The 15965-nt window shown below is 40.7% G+C and overlaps 1 protein-coding gene across 2 annotated transcripts in view; it reads left to right on the forward strand.

The window, feature by feature from the left end:
• The first annotated feature begins 6175 nt into the window (after nt 1-6175).
• Nucleotides 6176-15965, forward strand: part of atf6 (activating transcription factor 6) — a 31102-nt gene continuing 21312 nt past the window's right edge. For both annotated transcript variants that reach the window (XM_040129235.1, XM_040129234.1), the window contains exons 1-7: nt 6176-6391; nt 7477-7553; nt 7965-8043; nt 8721-8818; nt 9588-9711; nt 10050-10244; nt 11943-12112. In XM_040129235.1, the coding sequence (XP_039985169.1) occupies nt 6289-6391; nt 7477-7553; nt 7965-8043; nt 8721-8818; nt 9588-9711; nt 10050-10244; nt 11943-12112 (846 nt within the window). In that variant the 5' untranslated portion in view covers nt 6176-6288. The remainder of the gene's footprint in view (nt 6392-7476; nt 7554-7964; nt 8044-8720; nt 8819-9587; nt 9712-10049; nt 10245-11942; nt 12113-15965) is intronic.

Consider the following 15965-nt stretch of genomic DNA (forward strand, 5'->3'; position numbering starts at 1 on the left):
AATCTAATAAGGAAATACCAGGAGATGATGACAGCATATGGCTACCAATTTAGATAAGATTGAACACCATAATGCGAGCATTTCATTTGATTCCTCTGATTATGCTGAGCAGTCTATACAGTTTATAGGCAGTCTACCACATGTAGTGTAAATGTCTTGCAGTTCAACCAGCAAGAAATGCATCTCAGCTCCCAAAATGTCCATGTTAATCTGTATTATTAGTATCACTATATTTGTGATGATTATTATCATTGTTATTAACTCTAATTAAGTATCTAGGCTAATTGGGTATTGCTTAAAGTCTATTTAGTCTATAAGTGTGTGTTTCTAAGATTTCAAATGCAAAAGACTGTTTTTATTCTCCTGCCTTCTTCCTCTGAGGGGGACCTCTCCACTGTTTACCTATTGCTAGTGTGAGTCCCGGTCTGGGTACCCCCCGGAGTCCCCCCACACCCCTGTTCAGAGTGCGGGGTCATGTAAGGGTGACGCTCCCGGTACCTCAGAAGGTTATTCAGGAGTCAAGCCGCTCTGTGGCATTCAAAGTCTTGAACTGCGGAGCGGGCAGACGCTCCGTCAACGCCGGCCCGCTGACCACTCAGCGAGCCTCTGGGCTGCCGCGCTAATGGGACAAGCACCCCCGGTTCCACCGTCCCTGTAGCAGCGACCCATAAAAGAGCACAGGAGGATGCTAACCAAGATGAATGGCGGTTTTTTTTTTTTCGCGGCTCATTCTACACTAATCAGAGCTTTTCATTTGTTATGGCCCCGCGCCAGCCCCTCCACCGCAGCCTCCATTAGGGCCAGATAACGTATAAATTCATTAAAGTCAAAGAGGGACATTAAAATGGTCATTTGTCAGATCTCTTTTTGTGTGTGCCTAATGGTGGCACATGGTTCAAGGCATTGAGATGATTTTGGTAGGGCTTTTTTTCTTTTCTCTGGAGAGGATTAGGAGAGGGACGTGGGAACTGGGAAAAATACGTGTGTTCTTCTGTTTTTTATGAATGGTGGCCATTTGAATTTTCTAAATTCAACTTTTAGCAATTTTTTGGTTTGTTTTTTGAAACGCTATCTGAAAATAGATGCGGGACATCAGAGATCATTGCTTCCCAAAACTACCATGTTATGTTCTTTTTTTTTCATTTCATAGTAAATTTCCTTTGCCTAATTACAGCAACTGTTTTATTTTGGTAGCGAACCAATCCATCCATCAACTTCAGATTCCAAGCCCCCCCCCCCCCCCAACAAACACATACAAACTCACAGTCCATGAAGCAACCCTTTGCACTAATCCCTTTGTATTCACAGCACCATTCCCACCAAACAATGTCCTAAAGCCTAATCCTAAACCAAGCTCAACAAACCTGGGCCACCTGCTAGCAAGTCACAGTGCAGCTAAAAGACCAAGACGAACCTGAGCAACAGACCATCTGTTTTAAGTCACCACACCACTTCAAATGCATGACATAATATATGAAGAACACAAACATCAATGCATGGATTGAAACACACATGCATCCAAACACATGCAAAAAAATAATTTTTTCACTTTCTCTCTCTCGCTCTCTCTTTTTTTGGCCCCCCTTCCTCTATTTTTCTGCTTCCCTTTTTGTGTCCGTCCCTCTCTGGCCTCAGGATGGAGGTTCTGGCTGCGTCGTCATGGGAGATAGCTCTCTCCATCTGCCTCTGGTGTCATTAGCCCATCTCCATCAGGCTTTATCGGAGGGACCCCCACCCCACCGCCACCTCCACCACCACCCTCCTGGACCCTCTTCACCATTCTGACAACCCCTGCCCCCTGCTCTATACATAAGCCTGAGATGATAAGTGTTCTCTCTCTTTGTGTCGGCCAGGATAAGACAATGCCACACAGCACTACAGAACATCATCCATCTCATAGGTCATCAATCTGGGACACAAAAGATGAAATGTAGCTCAAACTCCCTTTTGCAAAGGGGGTTTCTCTTTGCTTAGAAGAAGCTTGTCCTCAACCTCTGTCGCTCCTTTTCACTGTTAGTTTAGTGGTTCACCAACAATTTCTTCTTTCTTGCGTGGTCACTTGGGAGGAAAAGTGCAACATGCATGTCAGTTCTTTTAAGTATTTCTTAATGACACCAATGCATAATTGCAGTTGCACAAAAATGAAAAAAGTATCCAGACATTATTTCAACATCTACAGCGAGAAATGAACTCTGTTTCAGTTCCTCTGCAGCAAAAATTCCTTTTAGACATGGAACGCCTGATTGAAAACAGGCTGTGGATCCAAAGTGTTTTAAATTTGAATTTATCTGGTGGTAAATATTAATTAAAAGCCCCATATCACATAAATAACATCATCTACCTTTTGTTTCTCCTCCTCTCTGCCTAATTGGGTTTACATTGTCTGATCACCAGCATGTGGTTTTTTGTCGTCAGTCATTGTCTTTGAAAGCATTGTCTAGGTTTGGGTTCTTCATTTTATTTACATATTTTCTTTTAACAACTCATTTATAACAAGATAACCCACTGAGATTAACTTTTTCTTTTCCAAGGAGGCAAAGAATCAAAATTACATACACACAGAACCCAATAAATCTTATCAGAAATATCACAGAAATTCTGATTGCTAAGACGCAAGGCAGTTTTATGACAGTTTGTTCATCAGTCAGTTTAGTCTCATGATGCGATTGTTATTCATTTGTACCATACTAAAAAATGTAGTATTAAAGTTATTGCAGACAGTTGCCGCTGTGTATCCCGCAAACCAGTTCCAAACGTAACTTTTTGTTTTCGCAGCAGCCATACAGACAAGTGGATGGTGGTGCGCTGTTTTATCTCCTTTCTCCCTCCTTGACTCTCCAATGTGCAGGTAAAGTTTGATCATCTTTAGCCATCATGACTACAGATAACAGGAGGCAGAAAGTACAGCCACCCCTGTATTAAATGCTTACGTTGGGTTCAAGTCCGATGAGCTTGCCTTGTTCTAAGGGATCTGAATATATTTGCCTGCCTTAATCTGACTAAAATAAACACTAGACACCTCAGATTGTCATCGTTTCACCAATTATATCAAGCAGTGAATGCTCTACTAGTCACAGTTTTGAGGTATTAAATTAAAAGTATTGCAATTTACAATTTGTCAATATCGTGATTATGTCGAGTCTGCTTCATTATCCAAGAATTTGTAATTTCAGGGTGAGACACTCACAAACGGTGGGATTGGTATTCTCAATTGATGAGAATATTACTGAATAATCTAAATGTTCTGATATTTTGAAAAAACTTTAACAGACCAGTTAACATGGACATCACGCTTCAGATGAGAGAGGAGACTATTTTAGCAGCTTCAGCAGCAATGGACATGTGACCAAAGCACCTAATCCATTTCACAAAATGTTCGGTTAAACCGCTCTGCAAACACATCAGGTTAACCTGTTAATCTGCTGTCCATGTCTAGGCCTGAGGGGCTTTTCGCACAATCAATATGATGAGCCCCAAACTGCTCACAGACTAAAGACACCGTCCATGCCATTACCACACCACTCCAATCAGACACGTTTGCATTATCATTACCATCAGGACACATGGCTTATATTTTTCAGATCTGTGCAGAGTGTTTGACACTTCGACTTTGAGGTAAGGTAGCTTCAGACTCCAACAAGGTGCAAAGTCACACTGTCACGTTAGGAATAAAGAGAATATAGACAATAAATTCCACTTAACAGTGATTCATGAAATAAGGTTGCTTACATTAGTTGATTAGGTTTTATGTTACAGGTGACATGCAGAATTCTAGCAGATGGTTGACCTCTGGTAGTCTTTGCCTTGCCATAATAGGTTAAATCAGGCTGGGGGCTTGTTCTTTCAGAATAGAGCTAAACCAATCCAGCAGGGAATCAACCAGACCACCTCAGGTTAATCGCACTGCGACCTGAAATGTCCATGAAGGATTAGGCCCCATGTACACCTGCTACTGATTTTTTAGCACACAATGTCACTTACTACTGTGATTGTGCCATTTTTAATCACAAACAGAGTGTAAGAACATACCAGGCGTATTTTCTTACAGAGCCATACATACATGTCTGTCTGATGAGGGCCTGTTTACTGATTAATTGGATAAGAAGCTGCTTTGTGGAATATATGCAACATGAAGCTGACATAGCTTTTGTCCAAATGTATAATACGTATGTCATGGCTGTGTTTTGCTTGTGTACGGTGTATATTCCACATGCAGGACCATCAGCCACACAGGCGTGCGGAGAACCAGACCAAATTATAGGTGCACTGACATTTGCATGTTCTGATTCAAATGATTCATGTAGTGATTCAGTCAATCAGGACTGGGTCACCAAACATCAGAAATCTCACTTTTTGAGTTTTCTGCAACGTGACAAAACAGAGGCTCTCTTTATAAGCTGTTTTGATGAGTATTACATGCATTTGCCTAAATTTAAAGGGTCACTGCAGCAATTGAGTATTGCCCTTCCATAAAGTTGGAAAACGTGTGTGAGACAGAATGAAAAACAAAGGTCAAAATTTATGCAGCAAAGGCTGAAATATCATGGTTGTTAGATCCCCAAACCCTGGATCCTACATTTCCCATAATGCAACTCCATGACATCTTTCATTACACTCCCCTTGCATGGTATTAAGTTTATTAAGGAATTTTCTTAGACTTGACAGAACATATCTAGAACCACAAACGTCATTTATACAACAGTTTTTACATGCCTTTTCATACTTGTTTTAAATGACAATATTAATTATAGATTTTTTTTCTATGTCAATGTCTTGCTTAAAATATTATCTGTCTTTCTTTGTCCTCTACTTCTTTTGTCTCTTCTTGTAAAGCTTTGTAAAAATGTTTATCTGATTATTTACTCATAGAACTCCTTGAACAGCCCTCACCATCGAGCAGTTTCTGTGTACGCCTAAACGGGTTCAAAGCCAGATGCTTGCCCTCCCTGGCGTGACACTAAAGTACAATTCACTCCAGAAGTGACACATCAGCGTCATTATATACTGTAAGTTCCATGGAAACGTCCTTCCATCGGTCCACACCTACTCCGACCACTGTTAAAGCTGTCACTGTCCTCATAAGCAGCTGTCCTTTCAGCACCTCAGCGACTGTGGTGAAATGACAGAAGACAGCCACACTATCTTCATCTGGCTGACTAATATAACAAATACCTATTCGATGGAAAATGTAGTTTTTGAGAAGACTTCAGTAGAATTGTGTATAAGTCTATCTATTTATTTGTTTCCCAGTAAAAGATTTTATGCTCATACTGAAACTGACTCACCAAACTGAACCTTTCACTGTATGTTTCAGAAATTCACAACATGTGGGCAGCACCAGTAGAAATTTGTACTTGAAGGGACCTCACATTTTGCAGGTATTCAGTATCGGTGCCTTCCTAACAGGTAGCCTACATCATTTGGACTATCGGACACTTATTGCCACCTTCCCTGGTGGTTCCCTTGAATCATGTGATTCATCCCTTGAATTATGTGACAATGACAACTCTCACATGACTGCGGTGATGCCTAAATGACTCATGTGACATTTTGGTGTGAATGACCCCAAGAGGTTTGAATTCATGAGGCGTCCGAACAGCCAGCAGAACTGAAGAAGCCCCTTGAGTGGGTGTTGAAACCTCTACAAGTACAATCCAGTGGATGGTTTCATTTTGACCTGGGACTGTCAGGTATTGTCCCCCATTTCCTCTCGGTGCTACACTTCCCTCATTTTGTGCGTGTGTGTGTGTGTGTGTGTGTGTGTGTGTGTGTGTGTGTGTGTGTGTGTGTGTGTGTGTGTGTGTGTGTGTGTGTGTGTGTGAGAGTGTGTGCGTGAGAGAGAGGTACAGAGAGAACCTTTGAGGACCTTTGAGCTGAAATTAAAGTGAACGAAGCGTCAATCAGAAAATAAGAATTTAAACGTTAAACCATCGTAGTTTTACTGAGACACTTCACTTCTCCTCCGCTCTACCATGAACTCAGAGCCATTACACATACTTTAAACAGCGGTCAGCTCTCCAGAGCACACCAGCAGCACACATTCTTACCATGTTGCAGAGGCTGCGGTGTTATCCCGCCGCCCTGCGGTTTGGATACGCAACACCAGCTGCACAGTACATTTCCCGCAAGGGGCCTCGATTCTCGCCACTTCACACATTAGTCCCTCGGTGGCACCCGTAGATTTACAGTCAATTCAGACGTGTATCTTTGCGTCAGACGGAAGTGTCCTACCAAACAGTTGAAACATGAACAGTCCTATGAGCCCTCGCTTGGTCTAAACTTGTTATCATGTTATCATCCGCCTTAATGTTAGACTTCGAAAATAAACAACTTTATCCAGTGATGGATAGTGAGGCAGGCATCACGTCCATCGACCAGGGAGGAGAGTGGGGTAAGTGTCGGTTAAATACACTTGCTAGAAAGAAACACACAGGGTAACAGGGAGAGCTATTATACTATACTAGCTACTGGCTGAGTGTAACTGATAAATTCACCCTTAAAATACAATTTGTGAAAAGGTTGTGGCTTCAAAAACACTTGTACATAAGTCTGAGGTCGATGTGGTAAGAGTGGCAGGTCTTAGCAGCCAGTTAAGCATGAGCTAGCTGCAGGTGATGTGATGATGTAACCTGATGAGCCTGGTTGTAATATGTACATTACAATGTTTCAGCAGTGTGGCAGTGACTGCTCTCCACACATGGATCACACGGTGTATAATCTGTGTTGCTATAGATGGATTGTTGCATTTGTTTTGGAGGAAACTGAGGGAGCCGATTAATAACAGCAACAACAACTTTTTGCGTTGTTATCCTGCGTCGTGCTTCAGTTTTTGTTGTGTTGTAGTATTGTCTGTATTTGGACAATATATATTGTTAATGTGTGTGTATTGGTTTGACAGAAATTGAACTAAACTGATAAAACTCCTACAGTACACATCGCATACATACTGTATAAGGCCGCAACTAGCAATTATTTTCATTGTCAATTAAACTGTGGAGTTTTTTTGATTAATCAAGTAGTCCAGAAAATATATTAAAAAATAACGGCTGAAACTGCCAAATGTTTGGATTTTTTTGTTTGAGAAAAGACTAAAATGAATAATCAATTATCAAAACAGTTGCAGATTATTTTTCTGTTGATCAACTATTAGATTAATCGGCTAATTGTTTCATCTTTGCATACATACATTAAACAACGCATGCAATATCCCTAATTAGTTACACTAAATTAGTTTATATTAGTCAGTTTAAATCCATAAGAAACATACATTTAAAAAAAGCCATATACAGTATGACTGCTTACACAGTATGACTGTTTACAACAAATATGTACTGAAATATTTGTTTCATTACTTTTTTTAGTCATGCCATATTTTCTCTCAGTATCCAGTGTCATAATTTGTCTCTCGAATCAACTCTGCAATGGATTGGAAGCAGTTTGACTAATTTTGTGGGCTGAATGCCTGTATTCATACAGACATAAGCCTGTTCGATGAGCTGGGCAACCTAGGAGATGCAGATGAGCTGTTTGAGGCCCTGGAGAATGGTGGCTATGTGAGTAACTCATCCTGTCAGTCTGCAAATTGTCAAGTGCAATGTAGCCTAACATGAAACAGGGCCAACAGGAAATCTGAAAAGCAGTGGCGCAGAGCTACTGATGCAGGTGCAAAACGGTAGGATAGCACGCAATGCAAGAACACGGGATACAATGTGCAAATGTCAGGCAATAACTGTAGGCAATAACAGGAGTTTTATTGACTTCTTCTTGAACACTTGGAGTTTTCTGCTTACTGTATGTGACCAAACTGTTTTCTCTACACTTGGCAGAAATACATGCCTCATAAGCTATAAATTAACAAAGGAATTATATGCCTTGCTTACACTGTTGATCAGACTCTTACTTTTGTGTCCAATTTGCCTCCGGATAAGGTCAACTTGTTAAAAAGTGTGTTTTTGGTTTCTCAGGCCATTGAGGGTCCAGATCTGGACTTTGATATCGACATACCTCCATGGAATGCAGTGGACACATGCAGCACCTGCACAGGTACAGCAACACATGTTTACAGCTGTGTTAAACATGGTTATCACGTTTTAGCCTGAAATAACAGAAATCTGAGCAGAAATACACGAGAGTCTGATTTCGATCTGTTTAATATTGGTATGATGTAATGACATGATTGTGGCAAGTTGGTTATCATGATTTTCCGAAGTCACCCACAAGTCATAATGTTTGTTAGTGGAGTGGTACTATATTTCTTTAAGGAAATGGTACATTATGATAAAACATAACCTGAATAACTTGCATTTCCTTGCATGGCTACTTTCTGATTGCAGTGCAAAGACAGCAGGTGTAGCTTATTCATGAGCTGTGCATTTATGTGACACAGTGGCTTATGCTGAATTAGAAAATGACATATATAAAGGCTGTTTGTCTTAAGATAAGATAAACTTTTTTAATCCCACGGGGGGAAATTGGCATCATTACAGCAGCTGCAAGATGTAGACGAGGGTAGGTATGAAGCATAGTTAAGAGAGAGAAACTATTTACATCAGTGTAATTAAATGAGGTGTAATATTGCACATTGTTTACATGAATGATATTGTACATAGTCTTGGATTGTGTGAGAATACACAGTGATAGTAAATCCCACCATCCCATGCTGATAAGCCTACATACAGTATATGACACATTTGTCTGTGTCTTTGTCCTTGTGTATCCAGATGGTGAGGTGAGCGTGGACTCTCTGTCACCTGCCCACACTCTGAGCTCTGTCCCCTCTCCTGCCTCTGTGGAAGCTTTGTCCCCTTACTCCTTACAAGTAAGTCACTGTCTTCAACTCTTTGTCCTTCTGAGTTTTGGGCATTTGACTTGAATTTCCAATGCAAATTTTACCTTTGTTATTGGTCGTGACTATTTACATACAATATGTGCCCATCTTGATGCATGGTTAGGACGAATACAATCTTCATCCAGATGGTGTCCAAACAATGACAGCTGCTCCTTGCTTGTGGATAGACACACACAAAAACACACACACACACACACTTATGAACAAAAACCTTAAACACCTTGTCAAACTAATAATTTGCTATCCATTTGAGCTGTGTCAGCCCCCTAGTTAAATAAAAGGTGCTGACAACTTCAGCCACATTAGCATAATTTAGCAGGCAGATGTTTTCACAGTGTGTCAAAACAAGGACAAGGGTTATATCTTTGTCTGGCTCCAACACAGTCTGCACACATTTGTCTGCTCACTGAATCACCCTGTTTCCATCCAAGGACACGTTTGTCTACTGGAGTCTTTGAATATTGACAAGGACACTTGATCCATATCTGATCTGATGTGTTTCAAGTACATGTATTTCATAGTATGAGTGGCTTAATAAAAAGGTCAGTGTGTTTAGCAGCAGAAGTAAAGAATATTTAAACCTATGCAAGATTTAATTGTATTTGATGCATTTTCAGTTGTCACTGTGCTATGACCAGTGCTCCCCCCAAACCTTTGTTTACTGCTGGTATCTAAAAAAAAAAAAAAAAAAAAAGACCATGTGATACAGGACCTAAGCCTTCTCTTCCTCCCTACCCAGGATGAGGCCCTGTCGCCACAGTCACAGCCCTCTCCCGTTTCAGTCTGCTCAGAGTCCAGTGACTTTTCTGAAATCTCCTCCCCAGCTAAGAGAGCTCCAAAGAGGACCAGCCAGACTGCACGAGGTGAGGCAGCATCCTCCACCACACATCTGCTCCTTCAGCGTCATCTATATTTGCACTGTTTGTGTAAAAACCAGGGGAAATTCTGCACCACAATCTGGGTTTGCAAAATTTGGGGATTAAGAAAACAAACAGAGATAAAAGTAGTCTCTCATCATAAAAAAGTGGGAGTATTTGTTGGGAAAAAAGTCTCCTTAAAAATACCCTGTAACTGTAAATGCAACTTTCTTCGCCTGATCTCACAGGCAGCCTTTCCTTGTATTTACGTAAATCCTGTATTAACGTTTTGTAATCTCACTCCTTCCATCCACGTCCCATGACACATACACCAACCAAATCAGCTCAGCCAATCAAGAGGCCGATTCAGATCGGCCCCAAAGTTTCCATCCAGCCCAAACCGCTGATTACAGCTGTGCAGTTGGCTCCTGCAGCAGCTCCCCTGCAGGCCAAGACTATCATCATCCAGCCCCTGCAGACCACTGTGCTGCCTGTGGTCAAACCAGCTCAGGTCAACATCCAACCAGCGCCTCCTCCAGGTCAGAGCTCACACTGCAACACATTGAAACACATTGAGACACATTGCCTCACATCACACTGCATTGCCTCAGACCTGTGCACTGGACATATTAGCAAGCAGTGTGATGATGTTCTTTACTATTTGGTAAATTGTATGATATAATACTAGTAATGTTTGTTGTTTGTGAAGAGTTTGGTGGACATTGTTGCTCAATCATTTGTTTTTGTGTCTTGGCCAGCAGAGGGTGCTTTAACCTAACTTTTTGCTTATTGGTGAGCTTCATACCCTACCATTCTACTTGATGTTCAAATAATAATAAGTAAATCAGACATTTAGATGTTAAGCTTTTATTTTTTGTAACCACAATATGTTAAAATTTGGGCTACATTTGAGAAAAATCCAACTTTGGGAATCAGCCGTCGTAACTATACAATCAAGAAAGTTTGTTTTATAACCCACGTGTAAACCAAAATACTATTTATGAGCTGCTGTGTGTTTTGTGCATTAAAATTATTGTTGCTCTTGTCTTGTGGTCCAGCCTTCCTGGTTTACCAATCTGGTCCTCTCTGTGTGTTACATCAACAGCACCTAGGCCAATGTAAATACTTACGTCATTGCCTGGGACCCAAGTGGGTGGAGTATCTGACCTCTCTTGAGTTGAATTTGAGCTTGGCTCCTCTGTCTGCCTGGTAATGGCCATGGTGGCAGTTTGCTAAGGCCAAGACTTCCAAGTTTAGGACCCCAGATGGAAGTCAAGTCAAGCCTGCTCAGTTTTAGGAGTGTCATTATTTTAAGAAACTCTTCTTAATGTTCACAGCTGATGAGTGAGAACAGTGCATCACGAATATAAAGAAATAAATGACATATCTACTGATGAGTTCACATTTTATAGAGTCTGACCTGGGCAGTCATGTGTTTCCAAAGAACAAACAGGCTGACAGGTGTTCCCGAGGCGTTTCATTTCTTTTGACTTTCAGCCTTATGAATTCTTCTTACTGATGGTGAGCTTGGGCACAAGACAGAGTGCTGGCACCACTCACATTCATTAGCAGGACTGGCTAACACTTCTGCACTATTAGCACTGACAGGTTAGAGGTGAAGGTTGCTGGGTCGGTTGTGAGGAATGGTTCTTGGCACAGTCTTACTGGGAGGGGTGGGCTAAGTTTTGGGAGGCTCCTACATTAACAGGACATTTATGAACATGGACAATATTGTGTTTGGAGGTTTTTGTCAGTTTCTTTCTTTCAGGCCTTAATGCATTTTAAATGCAGGCACACGTGCATGTTTATGTGTGTTCATGCACATAAAACTCACAAAGCTCTCAGTTAGGAATGTGGAAGTTAAAGACCACAGGTCAAGATGATAAACATCCTCTCCACCTGTTCTTTAAACACATAGAGTCCCGTTAAAGACAAGGGGTTAATGTAGGTCACCAGAGTTGAGGCAGGTTCAAGTAGCTGGACTGTACCATCTGCAGCAGGAGACTCTTTAAAGAGCAGATTGATATGGTCTAAAGCTTGTATAAAATATTAGTATGAATGTTTTTGTAATAGATAGAAAGACAACTGTGGGATACGAACATGCACACAAACAACAGACTGACAGACACGCATAATCACAGTTGACGTTATCCATTGTTAATCATACAGTAAAAATATGATTATAGTATAGCTAACCCCTGTAATTCAAGAGTGTCTATGTGTTGTGTCTCTCTCAGGTCGCCCTGTAGTGCTGTCTCAGCCAAGCCAGGTGCTACAGATCCAGACACCAAAGGCTGTCACCAGCAATGTGGTCGCCATGCCAACACTCAGCCAGGAGGGGCCTGTCCCTGTCGCTGCTCCAGCAGTGGTCTCCGTCACACTTCGAACCCCTTCCTCAGATGATGATGTGAGTCACTTATGCTTTCCTACCTGAAAATAGCCACATGGTCGCAGAGCATAGAGATATTAACAATAAGTGTGTTCCCATCCACTTATTTTTGTGAGCATAAAAAAAGGACTTGAGACAAATCTCAACGTGCTCAACTCCTAACCTCTGCATAACAGGAGTGGATTGGAAAACGTATTAATTTGCGTTTTCTTTTGCTGATTTCGTGGAGTTTTCATTAAATTTTGCCCTACATATATATGGAAACCTGACAAAGAGTCAGCGGCAAATATCCACCCCTGTATTTATGAGTAGTTATCCAAAAAGTCTAAACATAATTTTTTCATTTTCTCATAGTCTGATTTGTCTTGATTGGATGATGTTAGCTGGTCAGAATGTGAGGGCTTATTATGAGATACAAGAGATACTAATGCTATATCACCCAACACAGTTTAAAAATTTAAAAAATTTACAAATGTGATTTTTGATCAGGGGTCTCAAAATGTGTTTAGTCCGCTCAGTTTGTCTTGATCAGTTAAACACAACATGGTCTGTAGTGGACCTGTTTTTCTGTGGTTACAAAATGTGAGGTCATTCGCGATGAAATCAAGATAATAAGATTAAACACAGGTACATCTGTGAAGTTAAGTGGCGTCACGGACATCTGATTGCCAGTGTTTGACAAGGGTATCAAACTTTGTTCCTGTGTGTTTCAAAAGCACATGTGACTCGAATTAACACCACCACGATAGGTCTGCTCTAAGGGGAAGAGTATCTCCCTCTCCTTCTATTTGTCTCTTTCCAATCTGAAGGATTTTTGGCTCACAAGCTCTTACGAAGATCATACTCTTTAATTTGCTGCCTAACTATGAAGTTATTAGACAAATGTGTCTTCACATGAATAATTTGCACCTTAAACAGTTGTGTTTGTGTGGAAATGCAATGCCTTGCCTGTGTGCACTTGCACGCAGCTGCATGATTATAAGTAGCCACATGGGCGTGCATGCACTTGCCCATTATGTAACTATGATGTTGTGGTTGCCATGTTCACACTTGGGTGGGATCATGTCCAACGTAAACTTTCTCATATTACCCTATTTTTACTATTTACTTTAATTTCACAAGCCATTAAGTTTAATTTCTGGCTAAAATATGAAAAGAAAATGTTGAAGGAAAAAGTCAATACGTTTTTCCAATTTATGTTAGTGAATGTATTTTTCCACACTGAAGGAAAAATCATTACACTGCATGCACCATGCCAGTCTGTAAAGACACAAATGACGCTTCTCTAAAGTAAATAAATAAGTCCTAATAAATTTTTCTATTATAGGCAAAAATCTATCAAAATTAATGATTTTCACTCAGTAATTGAAAGATACTTCTACAGAACTTAGTAACAGTAAGCATCATCAGATTATGTGATTCCAGGTTTTGTGAAGTGATTGAATTTTGTTTTTATTTGTTAAGATGGAGTTCTTAGAATAAAGTTAAAACTCTAATCAGACCAGTCTTTTTAAAAAATGATACGCTGGTTATCAGAGTGTATCATGAACAATGTAGTCATGGAGGCACAAACAATTGATGGATAATCATTATTGGTCTCTGCATGGGTTGTATCTGTGGGGTTTTATTGGAAAGATAGACATGTTATGTAATTGCAGTTCAGACAATGTGAACAGTGTCACAGAATAACATTACTCTCTGTGTGGATGACAGAGATCCTTCCGTGTGTTGCGTGCATGGGTGATGTAAGGACAGCTGCAAATGACAAAATACACACACACAAACATGCAGATTGAACAAACACAGAAATAGTCTCCTCATCATCAGTATTTCTTCCTGCACACACTAATTTCTTGTAGGTGTGTGTAATGACAGCACAGGACAGTATAGAGCTTTCAGGGAATCTTATAAGGTACTATTAACTGCAGCAGGGACTGCCCCAGAGATTTAAAAGTTAAAAAAGAAAACTCAATTACAGTATGTTGTGTTTATGGTGCAAACTTGTGGCCTCTCAATAAAAGCTCCCCATCTTTTGTGCATGCTGTTCTTATTTTGGGTGGGAGAGTCTCTCATAATCTTTTAAAGGCCTGAGGCTGGTTTGTTGTACTGACTTTATTCTCTTTGTTGCCTGAATAAACTTCAAATGCCTCTCATTCTTGTCTGAAGTATCAGCCTCCATTGCGCAGCCAGGGAGGTGCCATGACTTTCAGCAACTTCAGTGTTGTTTCAGGCTCCGGTAGCCAGCACAACAGTTCCCGATGGCTTTCTCTAGTCTGACCTTTTAGTGAGTTGAGAAACATGTTCTCATGCCGTCTTCTGTTTTTTGTTTTTGAGAGCAAGAGTTCCACATTTGCAGTGCTTCCCATTTGTTTTCTAGCTCATCCTGGTGTGGCAGTGAGGTTGCAAAACTGCTTCATTGGACGTATGAGTAGCTTTTTTAATTATGTGTCACATTTGGGGGATGCCGCCTAAATCACCTGCAGTGATTTCTGTGGTGACACTGGGACGACCGCAGAAAATGGTTCCAATTTTCAGCAATTACCATCTTATAGGAACAATCACTGTGTGGCCCTGATGCATTACTCATGAACCCGAAAAACATTAGTCATAACCTAATGTCAGAAAGCTCTGTTTTACCAGTCTCCATAATTTATCTTAACATTAACGATGTTTTCCATCAGGTTTTTTTAATGATTAACCTCAAATGAAATTTCAGGCAAGTGGTTGTTGTTTTATGAATGGTAATGGTTGACCTCTAGCTGTAAAAGCAGTCGGCCCGAAGGGACTTGTCCAATTATCATGGGCATAATCGAGCCTGGAGAAGCACTTTTTGTGCCAGAGCTCTTGAGAAATGTCAAGGAATTCCAAACCCCAGAAACCAAAACAAATATGCTTCTCAGCCATTTCTAAAGCTAACCAAGTCAATAAAGTTTACAATAGGTGATTAAAGGGGAGGAGCTGTACACATTAATTGTGAGGGGGAAAATAAGACTGGACTTTTGGAGCTTATGCCACAACTTACTTCTCAATAAAGAGCAGTGAAAATTAAAAAAGGTAAGTATAGTCACTGAATAGGATTTCAGCATTGTCCAGGGCAGATATAGCTTCATTTTTTTTTTTTTTAAAGATCTTATTGTAAAGACATGAGAAATATATTTAAAATGCAGAAAATATCAGCTATGCAATGAGCCGTGTCATGCTGTGCAAGCGCGTATGCTAGCGCTCAGACTCGCTGCAGCTGTGTTCACTTTATAACCTCACTGTGGTTTAGCTGCAGCACAGTGGTTGACTTGGTGGGCTGGGGGACGTGTAAAATGCCTGTTAAGGATGGCATAGCTGTGCCAGGTGTTGCTGCATGTTGTATCTAGAGTATGTCTCTGTGTGTGTATGCGTGTGTCACTGTTCATGATGTTTAAAGTACTGTATTTTGACCTATAGTTGGCCTAAATAAGCCCGGGTGTTAAACGGCTGCTAACGATTACATGCTTCAGACAGGTGTACAGGACGAAGCATTTTGCGACAGCTGTAAACAGCCATCAGGGATTGGGTCACTGTAATGTAATGGGCTCCTGCACAGCTGGGGATTTAGCTGTGGGGATATTCTTGAAAAAACAGTCCAGCCTGGAATTGTAGGTGTCAAAAAATCTTCCCATTACTGAGATGGGAGGATTTACAGGAGGGGACCCCAGGAAAGCATGCTGTGATTCTGGAATGAAAGGGGTCCCCTACATCTAGCCTAGAAGCTGATGCTTTTGTGTTTTTAATTTTCTTTTGCCTGGGAGCGTTTTAAAATCGAAGTGCTTAGTTGAGTCAAAAAAAAAAAAAAAATCACCTTGTTAAAAATCACCAGTTATCATATGACGTGTTGAAG

The sequence above is a fragment of the Xiphias gladius genome, chromosome 6 (genome assembly GCF_016859285.1).
Source record: "Xiphias gladius isolate SHS-SW01 ecotype Sanya breed wild chromosome 6, ASM1685928v1, whole genome shotgun sequence".
NCBI classification, from domain to species: Eukaryota; Metazoa; Chordata; class Actinopteri; order Istiophoriformes; family Xiphiidae; genus Xiphias; species Xiphias gladius.